The 22,635-nt window shown below is 54.4% G+C and overlaps 3 protein-coding genes across 5 annotated transcripts in view; 2 read left to right on the top strand and 1 right to left on the bottom strand.

Moving 5' to 3' along the window:
- The window catches only part of C19H1orf167 (chromosome 19 C1orf167 homolog), a 28,046-nt gene extending 22,694 nt beyond the window's left edge, over positions 1 to 5,352 (top strand). For both annotated transcript variants that reach the window (XM_034753584.1, XM_034753585.1), the window contains exons 18-22: positions 1,215 to 1,323; positions 1,559 to 1,796; positions 2,683 to 2,818; positions 3,422 to 3,532; positions 4,844 to 5,352. In XM_034753584.1, the coding sequence (XP_034609475.1) occupies positions 1,215 to 1,323; positions 1,559 to 1,796; positions 2,683 to 2,818; positions 3,422 to 3,532; positions 4,844 to 4,903 (654 nt within the window). In that variant the 3' untranslated portion in view covers positions 4,904 to 5,352. The remainder of the gene's footprint in view (positions 1 to 1,214; positions 1,324 to 1,558; positions 1,797 to 2,682; positions 2,819 to 3,421; positions 3,533 to 4,843) is intronic.
- Positions 5,353 to 7,307: 1,955 nt separating this feature from the next.
- MTHFR (methylenetetrahydrofolate reductase) overlaps positions 7,308 to 22,635 on the bottom strand; it is a 15,930-nt gene continuing 602 nt past the window's right edge. Inside the window, exons 1-12 of one of the 2 annotated variants that reach the window (XM_034753005.1) lie at positions 17,656 to 17,793; positions 17,496 to 17,552; positions 16,051 to 16,289; positions 15,556 to 15,666; positions 15,153 to 15,346; positions 14,135 to 14,385; positions 13,072 to 13,206; positions 12,455 to 12,635; positions 11,653 to 11,835; positions 9,069 to 9,176; positions 8,632 to 8,751; positions 7,308 to 8,087 (exon numbers count right to left, since the gene is read on the bottom strand). In XM_034753005.1, coding sequence (XP_034608896.1) covers positions 7,890 to 8,087; positions 8,632 to 8,751; positions 9,069 to 9,176; positions 11,653 to 11,835; positions 12,455 to 12,635; positions 13,072 to 13,206; positions 14,135 to 14,385; positions 15,153 to 15,346; positions 15,556 to 15,666; positions 16,051 to 16,289; positions 17,496 to 17,506 — 1,731 coding nt within the window. In that variant the 5' untranslated portion in view covers positions 17,507 to 17,552; positions 17,656 to 17,793 and the 3' untranslated portion in view covers positions 7,308 to 7,889. Of the gene's footprint in view, positions 8,088 to 8,631; positions 8,752 to 9,068; positions 9,177 to 11,652; positions 11,836 to 12,454; positions 12,636 to 13,071; positions 13,207 to 14,134; positions 14,386 to 15,152; positions 15,347 to 15,555; positions 15,667 to 16,050; positions 16,290 to 17,495; positions 17,553 to 17,655; positions 17,905 to 22,635 lie in introns of those variants that run through there. The other variant, XM_034753004.1, reaches the window with a different exon arrangement.
- Positions 20,077 to 22,635, top strand: part of CLCN6 (chloride voltage-gated channel 6) — a 26,721-nt gene continuing 24,162 nt past the window's right edge. The window contains exon 1 of the mRNA XM_034753002.1: positions 20,077 to 21,370. The gene's annotated coding sequence lies outside the window, so the exon portion shown is untranslated. The remainder of the gene's footprint in view (positions 21,371 to 22,635) is intronic.

A 22,635-nucleotide genomic window follows, 5' to 3' on the forward strand; every position in this document is an offset into this window, starting at 1 on the left:
TTGGGGGCAGGGGTGTTGCAAGATTATTTTAGGGGGGGGTTGCGGTACTGCTACCCGTACTTCTGTGCTGCTGCTGGTGGCGATGCTGCCTTCAGAGCTGGGCAGCTGGAGAACTGTGGCCGCTGGCCAGGAGCCCAGCGCTGAAGGCAGAACCGCCACCAGCAGCAGTGCAGAAGAAAGGATGGCATGGCATGGTATGGTATTAGGTTTCAGAGTAGCAGCCGTGTTAGTCTGTATCAGCAAAAAGAACAGGAGGACTTGTGGCACCTTAGAGACTAACAAATTTATTTGAGCATAAGCTTTCATGGGCTACAGCCCACTTCATCAGATGCATGCAGTATACTGTATTTTCCACTGCATGCATCTGATGAAGGTGCCACAAGTACTCCTCATTCTTTTTGATGGTATGGTATTGCCACCCATTACTTCTGTGCTGATGCTGGTGGGGCGTTGCCTTCAGAGCTGGGCGCCCAGCCAACAGCTGTCACTCTCCAGCCGTCTAGTTCTGAAGGCAGCGCAGAAGTAAGGGTGGCAATACTGTGACCCCCCCCCCCCAAATAACCTTGCGACCCCCCTGCAACTCCCTTTTGGGTCAGGACCCCCAATTTGAGAAATGCTGATCTCCCCCAGGAAATCTGTCTAGTATAGGACAAAAGACCAAATGTCATGGTCCGTGACGCGTTTTTCATGGCCGGGTATTTGGTAGGGCCCGATGTTTGAGACAAGTCCCTGCTCTCTGAAGAAGAGCACAGCTGGGTGACTCGGCTCAGAGACTGGCGCTGGGGCTCATCTCAACACTTAGATACACGGGCTCTGATTGTGTGACTGGCTACGCGATGGCCCGTGACTGTGCTTGGCCTTTCGTCTGGAAGTGCTTTTCAGGCTATAGGCTTCCCCGCTGGTGCACGACACACTAGGCAAAAAGACTAGAACAAATCCCCTGCTCCGAAGAAAGGTGCCACTGGATAATTTCTACCCCACAGAACAGACTGGACCTTGGTTATCACAGTCCTTTCTGACAGGTCCACAGCCGGCAAACTGCATGAGACTCCATTTATTTTGAAGGATTTAGTCAGCCCTGCTGGGATCTGAACCCTGGGGTGTCACGCCTGCGGCTCAGCTTGTGTGACTCTTGTGTGTGTGAGGGGAGGAGTCCCCCCCCCCCTTGCTTTTGTGTTAGGTCTTGACCACTGTTTTGTAAATTCTGTCCTCAGGCCTGCAACTATTGGACGAAAGCAGCCGCCTTGTCCCAGAGCTCCCGGCAGCGGTGCACCCTCACAGGAGCCAGGAAGGGCAGGAAAATGCCTCTGTCTTGGTCAATCAGTAAGAATGAAACCCGCTTCCTCCTTTCTGGGGGCTGTACAAGGAACGGCGGGGCATTGTTGGAGCATGTGGGTGTCTGCCTAGAAGGGAGCCATCTACTCGAGCTCTTCTGTACATTATTTGCTCATTAATTGAATAGGATGGAAGCTGTGGTCCTGTTTTGGGAGCTAAAGGTAGAACAGCCGCTGCCGGCACGGCGGCATGCCCTGTGTGATTGCTGTGTCTCCTCCCCCAGAGCCAAGACGACGCAGAGAAAAGGGTCTTGGACCAAGCACAGCGACTTACCATAGGCTACTTCCCAGCGCCTTCCGTCGCTGGCTGGTGCTCTACAGAAACCAAAGCAGGACAGAGAGATTGCCAGTCCATCAGCTTCTGGAGAGGCCTGGTGCGGTGGGCTCGGTACCTGGGCCTGCCTGGCCCCAGGAGAGCAGCACCGAGCTGGTACCAGATGAGCTGTATAGAAGATGGCTTGGGTAAGCACAGGGTCAGCACCAAGGGAGCCGGAGAAGGAATTGCTGGTAACCGTGCTGTCACCTTCAGGGTGTTTCCATCAGTCAGCGTCTGGGAGGGAAGATGGATGTGTCTGACCGAGCAAGACCTTGAAATCCCTGTTCTTTTTCTTCCTTCCTAATGGTGGCCCTGACTGTAGGGTCTGGTTGTTTAAATGGAAGGAGCATTTCTTAGGTCTCATGTATGTGCATGTGCCTAGGTTCCCTGCTTCTGCTTGGGGGCAGTCAGCACAAGGAATCTCCGTAAACAATTGATTGTGCTCTGGGGGCGCTGAAGCAGGGAAGGGGACGGGTGATGGTCAGTGGTTCGAATCTGGAGCAGGTGGGCAGCGACCGAAAGCCGTTACCAACATATGGATCATGCAGAGTAAGATGGGGGTGTCAGTCCAGGCCCTACGGGAGGTCAGCGTTGGGGCACATTGGCAGGGTAGCGTGGGGGAAACTTGTACCTGTCGAGTGGATAAACAGAGGCCTTCGGCCTGCAGGGTGGTTAATTGACCCCCACTATCTGCACTAAATGTGCTAATCAAATAAGCAGGGATGAGCCTTGTATCACTGTTTGGGGGGGGGGGGGGAGTGAGTCACGGCTTGTCCCCCTCCTCCCACTGCATCCTTTACGGCCAACGGAGAGCACACAACAGATGGGCCGGGAGTCTCCAGTCACTAGGTGTAAGGAGCTGAGTGCGGGTTAGATGCAAGGACTGCCGGCGTCACTCGATCCTTGCCTTGGAGCGGCGTCCGGTTCCCCGGGAAGCAGTGAGGCCGGCTGTGTCTGTGCTGCGGGAGAACATCAGCTGCGGCGAGTGCAGCCGTTGGGACGAACAAGTTCCTTTTCCTTCTCTGCCTCCAGGACAAAGTACCTGAGACGATGGCGTCACAACGTGCTGCTCCGCCAGTTCCGGGCCGGCAGGAGGATGCGCTCTCTGGCGAGCGGGTGGCAGCGGTGGATGGACGCTAGCAGGACGGCACTGATCGTGCGGGCGCTCGTGAGTGAATGTCTGGGTCCATCCACAACGAGGGGAACGCTCCTGCAGTGGCTGTCCTCTCAAAGCCCCGCCCTCCTGGGATAGTCCCCATCCCCGCGTCACAGATGGGGAAGCTGAGGTCCACAGAGGATTAAATGGCTTGCACCTAAGGTCACACAGCAAGTCTCTGGCAGGGGTGGCGTGAGAACCCAGGAGTCCTGCCTCGTGTGCCTGACAAACTACTAACCCACACTCCTCCTTACTCAGTGTCTTCCTTCCTCCCTTTACCTCCTCCTCTATTCAATCCCCAGCCCTCTGGTTTTAGTACAGACCCATATTCTGTCGTCCTCCTCCTTGGACAAGTGACTATTTGGGACCTGTTCTGAGCCCAATCTGAGTGTCCCAGCAACAGGCATGCTCCTTCAGCTGGCCCCTGGCTGACTGCCCCTAGAGTGCTGCTGGTGTGCAGGCTGCTTTGCCAACGGGGTAAGACGAGGGGCCCCTGCCCCTGAAAGCTTGCAGTCTAAACAGCCTGAATGCTGGCAGAGGAGGGGAAGGAGATTCATGGCAGACAGTGCCGGGCAGAGGGAGCTAACCTCTGTGTGCTGCCTTTTCTCCTTGCAGGTTGGGCAGAGGCTGCTGGAGCGGGGCTGGAGGATCTGGAGGAGGCGCTACCTGCAAAGCCAGGTGGCCCAGAGTTTCCTGGAGGGTGAAGACCGGAGCCTGCTCGCCAGGGTAGGAGCTTACAGCTCTTCCGCTTGATCTCCCAGTTAGTAGCTGAAGCTTCTAGCAGGGGACTGGACTAGATGACCTCTCGAGGTCCCTTCCAGTTCTGTGATTCTGTGGACTACCAATTATTTGTATTATGGGAGCACCTAGAGGCCCTAACCCAGTTCGTGCTGGGCGCGGCACAAACGCCTAGTGAGAGAGAGCCCCTGCCCCAAGAGCTTACAGTGTAAAAGGCTAGGTACAGGCGGGCAGAGCAGCAGGGAATAGGTGGGAGCTGAGAGGGCACCGAAGGGAATGGCGTTTTCCACGCAAGTCCCATCGCAGGTGCTGTTTCCATTCTGTGTGTTCCTTAGTGTTGTGGGTCCTTGCCTTGAATGAAAGGAGATTGAGGCCTGATGCTGCACAGGGTTAATGAAGCCTTAGTAAGCGGAGACTCTGCTAATCAATCCTGGCTGAGGGGTAGGGAGGGGTTGCTGTTGTGTAGGCAGGCGTGGGGATTAGCATGGTCCACGTGTGGTGGCGCCATTGGCAGGGGCCCTGCTCTCTCAGCTACTAGGAGGCTGTTTCCAAACTACGCTGACTCAGTGTTATGCTGTTCTAACTAGCAGGGCAAGTAAAGCTGGTTGGGAGATGCCGCTGACCCAGCCCAGAGCCCACGGCGCTTGCCCGGGCCAGGGGAAGTTCTTTCCCCCTAGGTCACTCCTGCCAGGTGCGCCAGTCGGCCAGGTGCAGGAAGGAGAGTAAGCTGCAGGATTAACTGTTCGTGGCAATCTCGCTGCTGGCCCCTTCTCGCTGCATCGCAGGGGAAGTGGAGGACTGTCGGGGTCATGTGCAAACAACCTGTGTCTAACGCTGACCTCCTGCGTGCAGCAGATGGGCTGGCTCTGCTGGCGGGACTTGATCCTTCTGCCTTGGGAAGAGAGTCTGTGCTCTAGCCAGTCTCCCTGAGTGCTAGGGAGGAACAGGGTCTCTGAGCCCGGCCCCAGGCCTGGGGGTGGCAGAGAGACCTCCAGGCAAACGCTCTTTGGCCCTATCGTAAAAGATGGGGATCCCCGTCACATCCTGCTGGATGAGCCCAGGCCACGCTCAGCCCTCCTGAGCCCCTTGTTAGAAGTCGGAGGCCCACACTTAACGCAGTGGGTAGAGATGGCGGGGCCCACTAGGCCATGCAGCCTCACCCAGGTGGAGCACTATAAACCGGGACCTCTAGTCCCCCTCTATGATGATGTCAAGGTGAGGGTGGCTGGGGCTGCATTGCAGAATCTAGGGGCCACCCAGCTGTGACCTGGGTCTGACTTCTCCCCTCTTCCATTTCAGGCGTTTGGAAGGTGGCACCAGCTGACAGGGTCCCGTCTGGAGGGCAGAGGACACTGCTGAGCTTCTGGAGGGACTGGCCAGAGCTCCCCTCTTTGGGCCAGCTGAGAACATGGCTGGGTATTGAAAGGAAGGGGCATGTGTGTGTCTCCTTTGAACAAGAATGCAGGGAAGTGGTGCTTTCTCAAAACTGTCCCCGCCAGGCAGCTACAGGGGCTACCAGCTTCTGGCAGAGCTAGTCCCTGCTCTGCTAGTGACACATCGGCCTGCCAGGCACTCCTAGGAACAGAGCGTCTCCAGCCTGGGGCTCAGTTTCAAAGAACAGGACATCGCGTCTCCTTCCTGCCCTGTGTCGGGGGCGTATTCACTCGAGTTCGCTGGGCCAGAAAAGGGCATTCTCCTCGCCCACTGGCCTTGCCTGTGTTGGCGCAAGGCAGGAGGAATGCACTGCTGGGGGCACACACCTTGTCTGGTGCAGGCTGTGTTGAATGTGAGTTCTGATTAAAGGTCGGTCTGCCACATGCTTTCCTTTGAATCAGGGGTTCACCCTGTACCACAAACGGCTCCACCCTGGCCAAGGCTATGCCAGGATCCAGTTCTCTGATCCGGGGGGGAAAGAAACCAAGCTCTTCTCCTGCCCAGGAGCTCCCTTCCTGCTTGTGGGCTTGAGGCTTCCAACCTGTCCAGCCCCCACTTCCTCCTAGCGTAACTTGGCTAGGGGCAGCCCATGCTGCCTTGAACAGGGGCTTTATTTTTAGATCTGCCTCTTCCCCGTGGGGATTCTTGTGCAGTCCTCGGCTCCTGCATGTGTTCCCGTCCATCAGCTCCTCATTAAGCCCTTCGGTGGGTGGCCAACCTCTGAGCCTCTGCCTCCCGCAGGGTCCTTTCTCTGCTGAATGGGGCTCTGATGAAGAAACCTGCTGGGAACAGCTGAGCATCCAAAAGCTCTGCTGAGGCCAGGTGGGCATGTCTGCTCCCACCCCCTGCCCCTCATTAGCGCCTGCAGTGATTGATCTAGCTAGGGTGTTTACAGGGCATCAGCCATTCCCCACAAGGCTAAAATTAAAGGGACAGAAGGATGCAGGAAGTGCTTCTCCCCAGTGCTCATGGGAAAAAGCATTCACCCAGCCGGGCAGGGGTTCTGAAATCCCCCCAGAAGCTGCCCCGAGCTTGTCTGTGGTGGCTCAAGCTTTGCAACACTGGTTTGTCCACCGTTCGGTGTCACTGAAGCAGGCAACTGCCTCTTGCTGCTCCTTCAGATGCTTGTTCCAGCCTGGTGCTGTCAGTGCTGTGTTCTTCCCCCACAGCTTCCCTCCTGCCTATGCTCAGGTGAAGGCATCTGCCTCCTCCCTCACCCCCAATGCACTGTGGAATGGAAGACTTGCCCTATCAACGCTGCAGCATGGGCTGAGGTTTGGCCAAGCGTCTCATTTCACTTCATGCTCCCCCCACCCCAACTAGTAATGCTGGTGACAGGCACTTGTGCAGAATGGACCTTTCCCACTGCCCAGCTAGGCCTTGGGGGGGGGGGGGGGGGGGCGGGGCTGAATCCTTGACTGAACCAGCTGCTCAGTTTAACTAGAACTGCTGCTGCCTGAGGACTGTTTATTTGTTGAGCTTGTGCTGTGTGCAAGGCCCTGGATGTGGTGCTCAGGGCCCCAGGCCTAGGGCCCCCTGCTAGCAGAGCTGTGTTCAAAGCTGTGCACCCAGCACATTGGAATGACTCTGCCTGGCTGGACTCTCCCACTCCTGACTGGTTAGAGAGAGTTAAATCATGGTTGAGCCTGATCTTCCAGCACACAAGACAACACTACACACTTCTGCAACAGCACTGGGCCTGTACCATTCATATTCTGAGCGTGTTCCTAAAGTGAACCATGTTTTAACTGTCAGATTTAGAGTGTTTACCCAGGTACCTCTACAGTGTAGGGATTAAACATAGTTGGATCCACAATCCAGCCTAGGGCAGGGATTAGGAGTAGTTCATCCTGGCCTGAGCTGCGAGGAAAATGAAAAAGCTCACACGCCAACCCTGCAGCTTGTTGGGACATTTTAAGGTTTCCCTTGGATTACTATAAAGCATGAGCTTCCACTGCCCGAGGGTGAAAGCCCCAGCTCTGTTAGCCAGATTGGAGCCGGCTTAACCAGCTCTGTAGCCCAGCCAGAGTGGTAGGTTGTGTGCCCACCTCCAATCTGCACCTGTACCAGTGGAGGCCACGAGCTGTAAAATCCAGACCCTGAGCAGTTGGTGCATGACACACACTAGCCCCACTGCTAAACGCCTCACTCCTGCCTGGCTGGCCCCACCCTTAATGGAGCAACCTCAGTCATCCTTGAGCATGGAGAGGATGTTGGCATGACTCCCAAAACCGCTTTCAGCTGGGTTAGAGCTGAACTGACCTAAAAATCCAAACCCAGGCCCGAGAGATTTTGCACCCATCTTATTGATCCAGAAATGAGGCACGCGTGAGTGTCTGCTATTTATTAATTAATTCCTAATCACTGAACTAGAGCTGAAATTGACCTGGAGAATTCCCTTCTTCCCGTTCCTTTAGAAAACAAAACAAAAAGGGGAGTGGGGAGGTTGGGAAAAAAACTTGACCAAGTCTTTTAGACCATTTAGTGTCCACATACCCCAGCCCGCTGTCTCTGCTGCAGTGAGTGGGCGAGTCCCCACTGTGATCACATTGAAACAGACCCTGAAGAGGACACTGAAAAAGCAGTTGGATCGTTTCTTAGAGTGCAGCCTGCAGCTCTGCGGGGAGGTTCAGATGGTTCTAGCTGCCATTAGCATATGAGAACAGACTGGGACATGGTTAGTTTGTAACAGAGAGGGGTACTGGGAAGCCCCGATGGAGTTTGCTCTGGGAGAGACCAGCATGTGCCTTGGGCAGAGCAGGAGAGAGAAGGTGGCTCAATGAGGAGGTGAGAGCCGAGTGGTCATGGCCCTTGGGCGGAGTGTCTGGCTCCCTGTCCTGCCAAGCCGGGCTCCTCTTGCCCCATGGCAGTTGTGTTGCCTGCAGTGAGCGGGTAGATGGGCAGCTGTGACTCACTGCTCCGTGGGACAGTTCAACAGCTCGAAAGTGTCCTCCATGACCTGCCACAGGCAGTTCTCCAGCGGGAACTCATTGTCCACCAGGTTGACCAAGTAGTAGTTGTCGTGGATGTACTGGATAATCATGCGCGAGGGAGACTCCTCTTCGTACAGCTTAGCCCACTGCTCAATCCACAAAGCGAAGGCCTCATCCTGTTGGGACAAAGGTAGAGAGCTTGGTACAGTCACCGCACGCACGTGCGTCACGTTAGCTGCGACGCCTACGTTGTCGTCTAGGGCGGCTCGTCTTGGGAGGTTAAGCCAGAGGGCGTATGGCTTCGCATCTGCCCCACTCCACAGCTGAGGATCGGGGCAGTAAATCAACGCAGCCTCCTGCTTTCTAGAAACCATGTGCATGCATATTCTTCACCAGTGCTGCTCAGTACTGCCTCAGTGGGAATTGGCACAGAAATCCTGGGGCTGGCACTCACACTGCCCACTTCATATAGACAACAAATACATAATGCGGGGAGGGGGGGAGAGAGAGGGGAATCTTGCAGCCCTCACTCACACAAAGCTCCCATTGCATAAGGACTAAGGAGGATAGGATAGAGCCCATCTAGGCACTACCGTGGCCCTGTGTCTGTCCAGTGGGTCTTGATAAAGAAGAGACAAAACCCCCTAAACCAAACCGCACCACCTCTCTCTAACCCCCGGGTGGGGATACGTTACAGGTCAGCTGGAGTGAGGCTCTTACCTTCCAGTACATGAAGCTAACTGGATCCACAACCGTCGGCTGAATGATCTCTCTGCCTGGGAAGATGCCCCAGGTCACGGCGTTGGGCTGCAGATCGGGAGCGTTGGTGATGTTTTCACCCTGCCAAGAGGAGGACGGGACATTGGAAGCAGTTTCTAGAGAAAGATGGTCCCGAGCGGGAAGTGGGGGCAGTGGAGCTGGGCCGTGGCGCAGAGGTGCTTTTATGGGCGCTACTTCCTGAAATTAAACCATCAGCCAACCCGTGAAAAGCCAGCAGCTCAGGAAGGAGCTGCAGGGAATAGCTAGTGCTGCTTCACCCTGTCCGATTACCAACTCTTCCTGCCCTGCTGGCAGACCTGCTCTCTCTCCTTAGGACCTTGGCCGCCGGGGTCTCCGGGACGTGGTGGGAGGGAAGCATCGGCTAAGCATGCTCTTACCCGGACGTTGACAATGTGGTAATTCACACGGAGCTCGTACTTCTTCGTCTTCAGCACTTTGAGCAGCGCGGTGATGTTCTCGCTGGAGGTGAAGAATTCCAGGTATGCCTGCGTGGGCGGGAGGAAACAGAAGCCAAAACTCATTGCGGTGCAGGGACGGGAGGAACCCGCGGGGAACCCAGCTGTTGAGGACTCATCCGGTTTTCTGAAGCCCCAGCAGTTAAAATGGGGAAGGTACTAAGAAGAATCCATCCATCCCACCCCCTGACACAGGCCCATACTATCCCCATTTTATAGATGGGGAAACTGAGGCAAGTCAGGGGGAGAGCTGGGAATGGCCAAATAAACAAAGGGCAGAAGTGGCCCCAAAAGTGCCTAGCACACAGAGGTAACACAGGGCACAAGCCCAATGTATTGATAATTCTTCGCAGGCAGCCTCTTACCCATCCTCCTAGCTTAGGTCCTTCAGAGCGAAGGGGTCCAAAATCAAGCCTCCCCGTGGGCTCTGCAGTAGGGGATGCACCCAGGTAGCTAAGCCACAGCCTTGCACCTGTCATTCCAGGTGCCCATAAAGCAGCAGGTGCTGGCTGTTTCTAAAAGACTCCGGCTTGACAGCTTTGTTCTGTGCTGTACCCCCGTTGGCAATTTCACCCCCGCGGGCCGGCGAGCGATCCCAGCTGGGCTCTAATGAGGGCCCGACCATTCACAGCAGCACCTCTTTTGTCTGGTGTCCTCTGCGTGCGCTTAAAACAGCCTAATTCCTCCTTTTCCCCATTGGCTGCTGCTCGGGGCTGGATTCAGCAACTGCTTCCCTCCCAACTGGGCACTAGCTCTGTTTCCTGGCCATTGTGTTGGATGATTGATTTCCTTGCTCCTGGGGAATCTTTCGCCACTGAACTGCGTTTGCCATCTGCTGGCCCAGTGGCTTTAACGATCCAAATCCCTTTGAATTAGCTCGTATTGTTCCCCACCATGTGCTCTGCTCCCACTGTTTACCTTGATGCTGGGGGACCCCATAATCATCATTATCATGATATTTTGCACTTCTCTAGCGCCATTCACTGGAGGATCTCAAAGTGTGTCTCTCTCACACGAGACAGGCAAGGGAAATACAGAAATCGCTTCCAGCCATCACTGAAATGCAGCCGGGCTCTGGGGTGGAGCACAGGCGCTGGCTGAACAGTGCATGGTAACACTGTGCAACTGGTCAGGACTGGCAATAAAGAACAGTGGGCAGTATGGTCTAGGGGACAGAGCACTGGTCTGGGACACCAGAGACCTGGGTTCTATTCCTGGCTCTGTCACTAGCCAGCTGGGTAACCCTGGGCAAGCTATTTCCCCTCTTTGTGCCTCAGTTTCCCCATCTGAAAGAGGGGATAATGAGCCTTTGTAAAGCACCTTGAGATCTGATGAGAAATGCGACATATGAGCCAGGCATCCCTCTCCCAGTGAAACTGCAGGGAGATTTAGGGAAGCAGAACAACACCACACAAGCTGGAAGCTGACCAGGACACTCTTGCGGTCATTAAAGATCCTATGACTTTCTCAGTGTTCTGTTTCCTCCAAAGGACAGTACCTCCTGCACCACCATGTGAGCCAGTGGCTTGGAGGGAAGAGCACCACCTACTGGATACCCTGCAGGCAGCACTTAGAGTGGGGCCTGGTCCATGAGAGGCTGGGCTGCATCCTGGGAAAATGTAAGTAGCACTCTCCATCCCCAGAGGTGAAACACTTCAAAGGCCGGGAAGTGGCACTGTCCCTATTTTACAGATGAGGAAATAGAGGTTCGTAGATTAACTGGCTCACCCAAGGCAACACAGCGACTCGGTGGAAGAGCCAAGAGTACAGTCCAGATAGTCTCGGTCCCAATCTCCTGCCAGATCTCCCTGCCTGCTCTTGCACAAGACAGCAGAGTCATCGCAAGCTGGCAGAAAATTCTCTTATTGGGCACGTAGCCAGATGCCATCACTTCCTGTAACGCAGGTTTTTGGAAAGTAACAAGCCAGAAGGTCTGGGAGGGAGCTCAGGGAATTGAAGCTAGACGTGTCTTTAGCCCAACGAACCCCAGCTCTGAAATAAGCAGCTTTGGGAAAGACGGCGAATGGAAGAGGCTGGGACAGCAGCCTTGGGATACAGGCATTGGGGTAGGACTATCCAGGTGTCGAAAGCCTGCCTTTCAGTGAGAGGCTCCATCTATCTAGCCAAGAGGAGACTGACAGGTGACTGGATCACAGTCTAGGGGGAGAAGATTCCTGATAAGGGGCTCTTCAATCTTAGCAAGCAAAGGCGTCACAAGATCCAATGGCTGGAAGCGGAAGCTAGACACATTCAGAGTAGAAATCAAGTCCCATTTTTTAACAGTGGGGGTAATTAGCCACTGGAAGGAATTATCTAGAGATGGGTCATCACGTGAAGGTTAAAAAAAAAAATCTAGGTTGGATCTCTTTCTACAGAGGTACTTCTAGCTCAACCAACTGTTACCGGGCTGGATGCAGAAATCGAACAACGTTCTTTCATCTCCTGCATAAGAGGCCAGACTAGATGCTAAGGGTCCCTTCTAGCCATACACATCTATGCTTGGTACCTTCTGGAAGACATAGCCCCCACTGGGCCCCCAGCCCACGATGGGGTCAGTGGACGGTTTGCCATTGATGTTTGGCTGGGAGTTGATGGTCAGGATTCCTCTTCTGTTCACCTTCTCCAGCTGCTCCTTCAAGAGGTTGGTTTCAGCAGCGAGAGGGTCGTCGTTCCAGGGCAGGCAGGTCACCTGCAGGAAGGAAAGAGAGTGAAATCCAAGGGTCTATCCATTACCATAATCTCACAGCAGCGGGCAGCGACAAGACTCCAGTGGATGGGGACGTGGCTGCCCACCTCGTAGGTGAGATGAGCTAGTGAGAGCACAGCCCACAAGTGCTCTTACCTCACGCAGTCTGACAGCTCCCTTCTGGGTGCAAATTGAGATTCCAGGCAGCTTCTTTAAAGCCCTGCATGGTCCAATACAGCCCATCTCAGAGACCCCCTTCAAACCAGGGGGGGCTTTTCCAGCGGGCGGTCCCCAGGGCTGAACGCATGGGGGTTGTCCCTTCTTATCAGGTGTGCCATTATTCTGAAAAATCACTGGTCTTGGCCCTTTCACAGCACAAGGACATCTTTGTCCAGGTTTGTTCCTAGCTCTGGGTGCTGGCTCTCCCGTGCTGAGAGTCCCCCTCCTTGGTGGAGGAACGCCCTGACCCTGTGTAGAGGAATGTCACAGGGTGCTTGACGCCTTTGAGAGGGCATGAAATAAGCACCATTGTCTCTCTCCGAGCCAGTCCTCGTTGGGGGCTGCACTGCCCCACTCTCCAATGAGCCTCCCTCTCCGTTCTCAGCCCCAAGCCTTCACTCACCTTGTGCCCCTCCTTGTTGGGCTCTCCAGAGATGTAACAGGTGAACACCTCGAAGACGCTCTCCTCGCTCATCAGCTCCTCCCCCCACATCTTCAGGAGCTCCTCCCGAGGCGACTTGCTCTTCAGGTAGAAGAGGTAGTAGTCCTTCAGCTCGCCGAAGGCTGGCGAGGAAGAGTTCCCCCTGTGGGGTGGAGCAGAGAAACGGGGTTTATGTGCTGTCTGGAGTGGAACGTGACCTGCTTGATGGACTGTTCCAAACGGGGTGGAAAAAGCCATCCCCTTGCCCCCCAAGATGGGGGGAGAGTCGCCAATCAACCAGGGATCTGCACCCCCACCACGTTGGGGCCACCCACCCACTCAATCCCACCCAGTAGCTCGCCTCCTCATGCAGCTCCAAGCAACTGGGCACCACCAGAATCTCCTAGCAAAGTATCACCAGATGGACTAAGTGACGGGACTCCCAAAGGGTCCTGAAATGAGTCCAGCAGCCTCTGCCTGTCCTACAGAGCCAGCCTTCCATTTCAAGTGAAGTCGGAGCATATGGTCCCATGACTCAAATGGCTTCCTGCTCCACTCGCCCTGGCTCCAGACCCCTTTGGTCTAGGCCAGAGACTCACCAGCGGCCATTGGGGAAATCGTCCCATTCCTGAGTTCGGTGAATGTAGCTCTTTGGCCTGGAGGCCCAGAAAATAGGCCGGACGTCTTCGACTCTCCTCTTGGGGTGGGCGCTGACTGCCCAGGGCAGAGGCCGTCTTGGGGGAAAATGGAGATTATTAGGGTGGCTTCTCTGTAACAGACTCCCTGTTTTGGGATTGAAAGCACTGCTAGTAAATGCATTTTATGGGAGAGGCAGGGCTCGGGGGGGCTGAAGTAGAATTGAGAGACCTCACTGCATCCACAGAGGCACCTCCCTCCAGAGCGGATACCTCTCCCCCATTCGGGAGATGGCGGCTCATGCCAAGGCATTCATTATCCCCCTCTCATGTATCCTCCCAGGTGGCTGGGCAGTTTGTTAAAGACGAATTGCACAGATTAAATACACAGATGGGCTCCTGCCCTTTTCTGGTGGCTAGACAGGCCTGAAAGGTTTGCTATTTTTAAAGAAAAAGAGACCCCAATGTTTGTGTCCCCCACCCTTGCCGGACAGCCCCCTGCTCAACTATTGAACATTTTCCCTATTGCTGCTGGAGATCACAGTTTGAGCTTACTCAGCACTTAACACCAAGGGAAGGGGAAGATGAAAAGTTCTGATCTCCCGCCTGTTCGTCACGCATTTGAGTTAAGTGCTTGTCAAAAAACAAACAAAAAAAGCCACAACAAACCCACACCTATACCACAAAACAAAACCCCACCAATAGGTTTAAACAGTCTGACTACAAACCACCTTCCCCTCAGTTGCTGCAGCTCTCACACCCTTAGTACTTTGAGGTCATAATCCTCCCAGCTCTCCAGTCATCCACAGAGTCCTCTAGGGAAGGCCAGACCTGAATGTCTAATGTATCAATACAAACAGAAGGAGAGGGTGGCAGTGGGGAGGGAACCACCAGCCAAGGTTTACTGCTTTCTGCAGAAAGCAGTAAAGGAAAGGCACCAGCTCTTTTTCTTTCCTTTACAGGTCATATCTATTGAAGGTGCAGCTGTGACAGGAGAAAGATGTTCCAGGAGTAGCTCTCTGCTCACCTGGGATCCTCTTTCCAAATGCCCAGACGTTTGAGGATCTCGGTGGTGGCCACTTCTCTGTTGAGGGTGTAGAAATGCAGGCCGGACACCATGCCGCTGTCCAGCAGCTCCCGGCACATGGACACCGCCAGCTCCACCCCGTAGTTCCGGATGGCTGCATCGTTGTCCTTGATGGGCTCAATCACTTCTTTGATCTCCTGTGGCACCTCGAGTTTGGAGAGCTTCACAAGCTGGCGCAGAGAATGGTAACCCTGGGTATGGGATACAAGGGGAATATCTGAGGGAAAGGCTAACGAGGCCTCTCAATTTTCAGGCCTATTTCTGCTCCCCAGCCAGTTGACAAAGATCTCCGCTAGGGGGAAGAGTTTTTATAGCAGTCAAAACAGGAGACTTTGCATCAGGACCCCTGGGTTCTATTCCCATCTTTATCACTGATTTTTAGTGCAACTTCTGACAAATCACTTTAACCTCTCTGTGCTCCATTTCTCCCGCCCACCCCAATCTTTAAAAAGGGGGCAGTATTTACCTCCTTCAAAGGGGGCAGGCAATTGGGAGGTTAATTCATGTTTGAAAAGCACTCAAGATCTCTGCAGGCAAGGCGGAAGCGTAAAGAGGAATGCAACGCTCCGAGCCGCTGTTCTGTACCGTAGCGTCCCGGCTGGTGTCTTTAGACTGTAAACTCTTCAGGGAAGAGACCTGTGGTTATTGGCTTGGCACTGTTTGGCCAAGGGCTCCAGTTTACCCATTGCATTGTGCTAGGTGTGCTTAGTGACATGACTAATGAAGACCCCCCTGGAAAGGTGGCTCCCACCATCCTTCCATTACTTTGTCCTGCTACATTTTTGCTCTGCAGAGACAACAGTCAGATCTTACAAGCTACCAGTTGCCTCCTGGGGCGCACTGAGCACCCTCATCTCCCAGTGACTTGGAGCTTTAGTTGAGGGTGCTTGGGACCTGGCAGGATTTAGCCCAAAAATCCAACCATGGACCCCTCCTGGCAAGGGCTGGGGAATCTCACCTGGATGGGAAAGATGCCAGGCACGATAGGGCAGGTGATGCCAATGGCCTGACAGTCCTTCATGAAGGTGAGGAAGGTCTTGGACCTGAAGAAGAGCTGCGTGATGATGAAGTCAGCCCCAGCAGAGACTTTCTCCTTCAAGTGCCTCAGGTCGGCTTCGTAGCTCTCGGCTTCAGGATGGCCCTTGGGGTAACCTTCAGAGAGAAGAGGAGGAGCTGAGCCAGGAGGCAGCACGCTTTCTCCTCCAGAGCCTCCGTCACGCTGGGGCATCAAACGCCTGAACCATTCAGGACCGAGTCCAGCATCCACAAGCCGTCGCTCAGAGTCTTGCCAGCACAGTCTGCCGATCCCCACGATCAGAGGCAAACCCCACCACCGCTCGCTCACAAAAAGATGCGTTTACCTGCCACGCAGATGTCAAAATAGTCGTCGAACTCGCAGCGAATGTGCTTCACCAAGTCAACGGCGTAGTTGAAGCCTTCCACCTCTTCCTCCCACTCCTCGCCAATGGGGTCTGCGTGAGGAGAAATGGAGACGGGTCTGACCCATGGCCTGTGTATAGCAAAGCTCAACCAAGGCTAGACGGGCCGCCCATCACTGAGAGGAAGGGGAAATGGCATCTCCAAGGTCATTGGACCCTTACTTGGTTCCACCCATGGGCCCTTCACCTCCATCACCTGATCTGGAGGCACCATGCCTTTTGGGCTAAGGTTAACTCATCTCAGCCCTAACCCAAGAAGACTTCCCTATCCTGGGACAACAGATTCAGACAGATACCAGTTCAGGCCCCAGAACTGGGAGGGACGCTAGATCGCCAGGTTGGTTCATTCTAGTTCCTCCCACAGAGGAGTCGCTCACTGGAGGTGAAGGTACCTCTGGCATTATCCCCAAGGCTCACCTCCTCGCAGCGCCATGATGTTCTTCAGCCCCAGATGCTTGGCTTTCTGCAGATGCCCTGTGATCTCCTCCTTGGTCTGGTTGCAACATGTCATGTGCAGGACGGTCTCCAGGCCACAGTAGTTGACGGCCGTGTTGGCGATGATCATGGAGGAGGTCTCCTTGTCGGAGCCCGGGTCCCCTGCCGGGTGCCAGGTCACATCAATGAAGAGGGGGCCACCCATCCCCATGCGGTCAAACCTGCAGATTATAACAGAAGCAGTTTATTGCTAGCCTGTGGGGGTGCTGCCACCCCCAGGCCTGGAATATCGCACTCACTACCAGACAGCGTGTGGCAGACGGGAGGGAATTTGGACCAGAGCTGCAAGAACAGTTTCTGGGCTGAAGCAGTCACCTCAGGAGAAGAGACCAAGAGCTTACTAGCTCCAGGTTGGTGAAGGAACTACTAAGGGCCACGAGAACCTGGCAGATCAACACCACAGAGGCGAGACCATGTTCAGGGAGAGCCAAAGGGGTGGAACTAGCACTTCGGACAACTTTATATAAAAAAAAAAAAAAAAAAAGGAAGAATTCTAGACTGGATCTACCAGAAGCTTCCTCCCAGCCACATCTAGGAGGCTGTGGCATCTTCTTCCAAAGGAGAAGGTGGCAGGCCCATGGCTACAATACGCATCTAGGGAATAGAGTATAACGGGGACTACAGGGAATAAGCAGGCACTGCTGGGGCCATTGGGAGGGGAAGGGGAACTAATAGGTCTAATCTAAGTCCAGATTCCAAACGGAGGCCTGCTCCAGATGCCAGAGACTCCCCTGCCTTCAGTGCTGCTGCCCCTGCTTCCCCAGGCTGGAACCTGGTCAGGGCGTGCAAAGCAGGGCCCTGTTATTCCGTTAGCACAGGCCAGAGGTTTTCAAACCACATCTTTCCCTTTGGACGTTGCCACGGTGACTTGTGACCCGAGAGGCCCTTCCTGCACGGGCTGGGCACAAGGGGCAGAGCGTTCGCATTACACAGCACTGCGGAGGTTTGGCCTGGACACCCAGGGAGAGACGCCCAGCAGGATCGGGAAAAGACAAGGGCCTAAAGCAAAGCATCTAGATGACCGGAAAGCAAGCAGGATTCATGTTGCCAAGGCCATGGGCCCCGCAAGATTAGACCAGCCACCAGTCCATCTAGTTTGGTCATTGCCAGGGGCAGAAATTAATACACAATGCTTCCTGGAGAGACACCCATACACACCCCACTCATGCACCTACCAGCCCCTGCACACTAAGCAAGAGGAAGATTCCTTTCTGCTCCCCTGCCTGACCCCACAGTGATCAGTTCAGACTCTGAAGCACGAGTGTGGATTCACCTTTAGCAGGAATCTGTTCGCATATGAAATGATCCAGCCCCCTTCGTAATCCCACCATGGTGTTTAACTCTATGGGGATGCAAAGATGAATTACCTGGAGTCCATCACCCTTCTCAGCAGGGAAGCACAGACCCATTACCTGCTTCTTCACCTGGAAGGGAGACAGAGCACAGGCCTGAACCGGCTCTATCAGGCTGTCCCCCAATCAAAGCCATCGCGCCTCCTCCCTGTTTCCCCCACCCCGCAGGGCTCACCTGGAGATCAGGTTGACCGCACCATTGGCCGTCCGCGGGGGGAAGAACTCTAAGGAGAACCACTTGTCCCCAGAGTCGTATCGCCGGCGCATCTTCTCCCGCAGCCGCTCGTGGCGCTCCGCATCCAGGACCGGGGTGGAGCATCGCGAGCTGTCCTTGGAGCCCTCACTGCCACTGCTGCTGCCGTCCGACCTGGAACTGGCGCTCCCATTGCTGGCGCTGGGGGGCTCGTTGACCATGATGTGCTCTCTGGGAGGGGGCGAGGGGAGGAGGGTGGGTGTCACTGCCTAGGGGGTGGCTAGGAAGGCAGTTTATGGAAGGCTGCTCTAAGCAGGAGCTGGAGGAGGGTGCAGGAAGACAAGGGGATCACAGGGCACAGGATGTAGGAGGAATGCATGTTGCCTCCCTGTTGTCAACGATCCACCACACCTGATGATCTCAGTGGGGCTGGAAGGAGACTCGGGCTGTTAAAAATCACTCCACACCCTCCCTTCCCTGAACTGTCCACCCATGTCTGCTCAATGGTATTTAACAGTACAGAAATCCCACTGAGCAGTGATGGGCTCGGAGAGGAGCAGCAAGGGGGCCTGAGCCCTGACCTGCTAATGCTCCCCAAGGAGTTCTGGCGGGTACGGTAGCTCCTGCCTCCAAACTAGCTCCTGCAGGACCCTAGTCAGCCCTACTTAGCAGCGGTGCGTGGAGATCGGACTGAGTATGCAGTGACGGGGAGCAGTCAGTGATGCAAGTCAGTGGACCTTACTCACCCCTGGTGTAACTCTGCTGAAGCCTAAAGTTAAACCAGGAATGATTTTGTCCCGCAGCAGAATGAGCAGGTTTAAGAGTTTCTTTCTGGACATTCGACTGCTTTACAATTTATTTACCGCGGCGTCCTTGTGCAGCTGGTGAATGTCAGTCTGACCTTCTGGACAGTGCCTGGGCTTGCCAGCAGCTCTGTCCAGAGTGGGCTGCGTCCAGCCACCTCTCTGGCACGTGTGCACACAGCAGGGCCATGCTGTCTCTGTTTGTTCCTGAACCGCAATGTTTCTTTAAATAGCTAGGGGAGAGAAGCCAGATCGCTACCCAGCATGCTGTCCTCTCAGAGTCCTGCCCTCAAGCCCATAGTGTTCTCCTCTGGCAGAAGCCAGATGGAAAAGTCCAGCATGATCATCTAGTCCCAATGCCCTGACATGGGCCAAGCTTGTTCCCTACGGTCTGTTACCTAGTGCAGTGTCCAGTCTGGCATCATACGAATCTGCCTTCAGCTGAGAAGTCCCCCATCACCCAGCATTCCTGTCGCATGAGAGTCTCCCTACCCCAGCATTCCCCTCGCATGAGAGTCTCCCTACCCCAGCATTCCCCTCTACACACAGCCTCCTTTTCCAGGCACTCAGCATCCCCTTCCCTTGAGAACCTCTTCCCAATACACCATGCTGGGAGGCCTGGATGCAAGCTAGGAAGAGTCCTATTGTCTGCCAGGGCGGCCAAAGGGAGTGTAGGGAGGTGAAAACATTATCTACTATCCGTCCCTTGGGGGACAAGCTGCCAGCCAGCCCCTTAAAAGGGGGGATGCACAGACTGATTGGCAAGTCTCACCTGAGCCCGGGAATGAAAACAGCCTGGCCTGCTGCTGGTCTTATAACTATATCAGCGCTGTGAGCCTGGCTTTACGGATGGGGATGCGGAGCTGCAGGGAGATGAAGTGACGTGCCCAAAGACACACAGCAAGTCAGTGGCAGAGCTGGGAACAGATGCCAGACCTCTTAACTCCCAGTTCGGCATGTGGCTCCCCGGCCTAGCGGTGCCTTGCCAAGTGTCTCCTCTCAGCTGCACTCCACCTGCTGCTTTGGAAAGGAGCATGAAGCCAACTCATCCCAGGACAGGCTGCTTTAACTTCCGAGTTGGTTTGGAGGAAGCGATAGCACAAACCCCGTACTTGTGGCACCACCTGTCCATGTCACCCAAACCAGCCACTGGCAGGCGGACTTTGCTCTCCCTTTGCTGCTTGCACGAGGGCTCAGGCTGAAAGGATCAGGAGAAAGGCTTAGCCTAGCCTCTGGGGACCTGTCCAGCTGGCAGGAGTTGTGAAAAAGGAGCAGGGAGGCTGCTGATGCCAAGAGGTACCTGGGCCTCCAATCTCTTGTGTGCATACAGACCTGATGTTTGTACAGAGCAGTCACAGTAACTCAGAACCCCTGAACAATTACGACTGGAGCAGAAACAACCAAAAGCAGCATAAAAACTCCAATCCTGGCCTTCAGTAACTGAGAAGTGAAGCCTGACGCTCTCCACCCCCACCATCCTTGTTCTAATCCACAGCTCAGAAGTGGGCGTTAGTGGTTAGCCTAGTGGTTCTCAGTCTGCTGCCCAGTCAGCACACAGCTGCGGCCCATCTGACATCCTCAAGGCCATATAGGTAGTATTGGATGCGGCCCACAATGGTAAATAGGTTGAGAACCACTGGGTTAGACCAAAGGCACCGGGAATCCGACCTCATGGGTTCTCTTCCCAGCTCTGTTACTGCGTTGCCGTGGTTCCTTGGGCAAGTCACAGGCGTGCCTCAGTTTCCCTATCTGGGATTATATCTCCACCTCCAGGGAAGGGTTGAGGCTTCATTCCTTAGGGTCTGTATTGTGCTTTGAGGCCCTTTATGAAAGGGGCGAGAGAAGGACAATTTAGGATTGTAAGCCTGGAAAAGGAGCCAGCAGATAAGATATCTCCACCAGCAATATGTCAGGCCATGCCCTCATCCTCAGAGTCAATCAGAGCTTGTTGGCAAGAGAAGCCAGACAAGGGCCGGTAACATGTGAGAAACAATCGTCTGCCCAGCCTCTGCCTTCATCGTAGGTTTGGTTCTTTCCCTGTATCCGTTTGCTGTTATTGACGTGATGGCTGTGGCTGTGCAAACCCAAGCAGAGACAGCAAGGGCATTCGCAGGAGAGAGGAAAATGGCTCACACGGCCTCGTGGGCTGCCAGGGAAGTAGGATTAATGGAGTTACAAGAGGAAAGGGGGCTAGAGATAGAAAGCCCCGTGGCTGGGACTTGCTGCTCCCTGAAGTCAAGAGGTGAAAAGTTTCAGAGAGGCAAAAATCTTCGCCCAGGCTTCACAAGTGCCCAGCGCGAGGCGCGGCTGGAGACACCGACCAGGGGCTGATGCTGCCCATTGTGTGGCGGTGAAAGAGGCGATGACGTGGCTTTTCTTCCAAGGACTGGATCTGGACAGCTTGGCCCCTGTCTACACTAATCAGTTATTCACCTTAAATAACCCCCAAGGCAAGTACAGGAAGGAGCACGTGCCTAGCTGCTCAGACAGATTATCCCTCCCCAAAGCAGAGCAGAACCAACAACCAGAAACAGGGTGCAGCCAGGCAGGCTTGTGGTAGACATCTCCTTCCCAGCTTTGGGATGGGAGGTGTAGCAGGCGTCCTGGCTGGGTCCCACATTCCCCTGACCCTCGGGGAGCGGTCCATTCTCCCAGGTCTCAGACATTCCTGAGCCCAGGTGCACCCCTCCCCTGTGCAGCTTAATCCAGGCAGCCTAGCTCAGTGGTTCTCAACCAGGGGTACTTATACCCCTGGGGGGATGCAGAGATCTTCCAGGGAGTACATCAACTCATCTAGAGATTTGCCTAGTTTTACAACATAGAAAGTGCTAGCAAAGCCAGTACAAACTACAGTGTCACAGACAATTACTTTATACTGTTCTAGATACTGAAATGTAAGTACAATATTTATATTCCAATTGATTTTATAATTATATGGTAAAAATGAGAAAGTAAAAGCAATTTTTCAGTAATAATAATGTGCTGTGACCCTTCTTTGTATTTTTATGTCTGATTTTGTAAGCGAGTGGTTTTTAAGTGAGGGAAAACTTGGGGGTATGCAAGACAAATCAGACTCCTGAAAGGGGGGCAATAGTCTGGAAAGGTTGGGAGTACTGTACAGAGCAAAGAAGGGAAGCCAGGACTCCAGGGTTCTAATCTCCGCTCTCCCACTGAATGGGATCCCTCTGTTTACCCATCTGTAAAATGGGACTAATATTCCCCCCCCCCCCCACACACACACACCCCATTATTAGAAGTATTGTCCTTCTCCACCAGCGCACAAGGCCCTTTCCCCTACTTCCAAACAGACAGCTGCTGTCAGCTTAGGGAGGCTGGGTCCATGCCACAGATCGCCCATACTCCAGGATGAAGCTATCCCTGTAGGGCTGAAGTTTAGTTGGTCAGAAAGATTCCCAAAAATAAAATAAAAAAGACAGACATTTTGGGGGAAGCTGGGGAGAGGGTGTTTCAGAATTGGCTGATTTACCAATCAAGCCATTTTGCAGGAACAGTTCAGTTTCCACTAACTCTGGACAGATCCCAGGTAGCATTTGACACCTGCATTGGCTTCTTGTCAGCTCAGAAGCTGGGCTCCTCACCCACCTGCTTGGAAGTCAGGGCTTGCTCCGCTGCAGGCAGCCTGGGAGCAGATTTCATTTGGGAAACGCCGTGGTTCAGTTTCCAAAACAAAATATTGTGAATGAAAATTTTCAGGTGTTCACCGTTTTTTGCCAATCTAGCACAGGGAACTTTTTTTGAAATCTCCAAACTTTTCTGTGGATGGAACAACAGTTTCCCACGCAGCTCCAGGCAGGAGTCTCCCTCTCTTTTTCTCTAATCTCCCCCTCCCCTGGTTCTGCCTGTCCTGCAGCAGGGCTCCATCTGGATCTGGGTGGTCACTCTGTGTCCTAGCCAGGCTGGCCCCTGTTCTTTCAGCTCCACCACTGCCATGAATCCGATCTCCCCCACCTGTCCTGCCCCACGGATGGGGGCCTGATCCGAGGTCTCTCCCCCACGCGCGCACCCAGCCCGCCGAAGGGGGGGGGGGGAGAAAAGAATAATCCGGGGTCTCTCCCCCACGGGCGCACCCGGTGCGGGGATTGGGGGGAGAGGGGGGCTGATCCGGGGTCTCTCCCCCACGCGCGCACCCGGCGCGGGG

Source organism: Trachemys scripta, chromosome 19, assembly GCF_013100865.1.
Source record: "Trachemys scripta elegans isolate TJP31775 chromosome 19, CAS_Tse_1.0, whole genome shotgun sequence".
In the NCBI taxonomy this organism is placed as follows: domain Eukaryota; kingdom Metazoa; phylum Chordata; order Testudines; family Emydidae; genus Trachemys; species Trachemys scripta.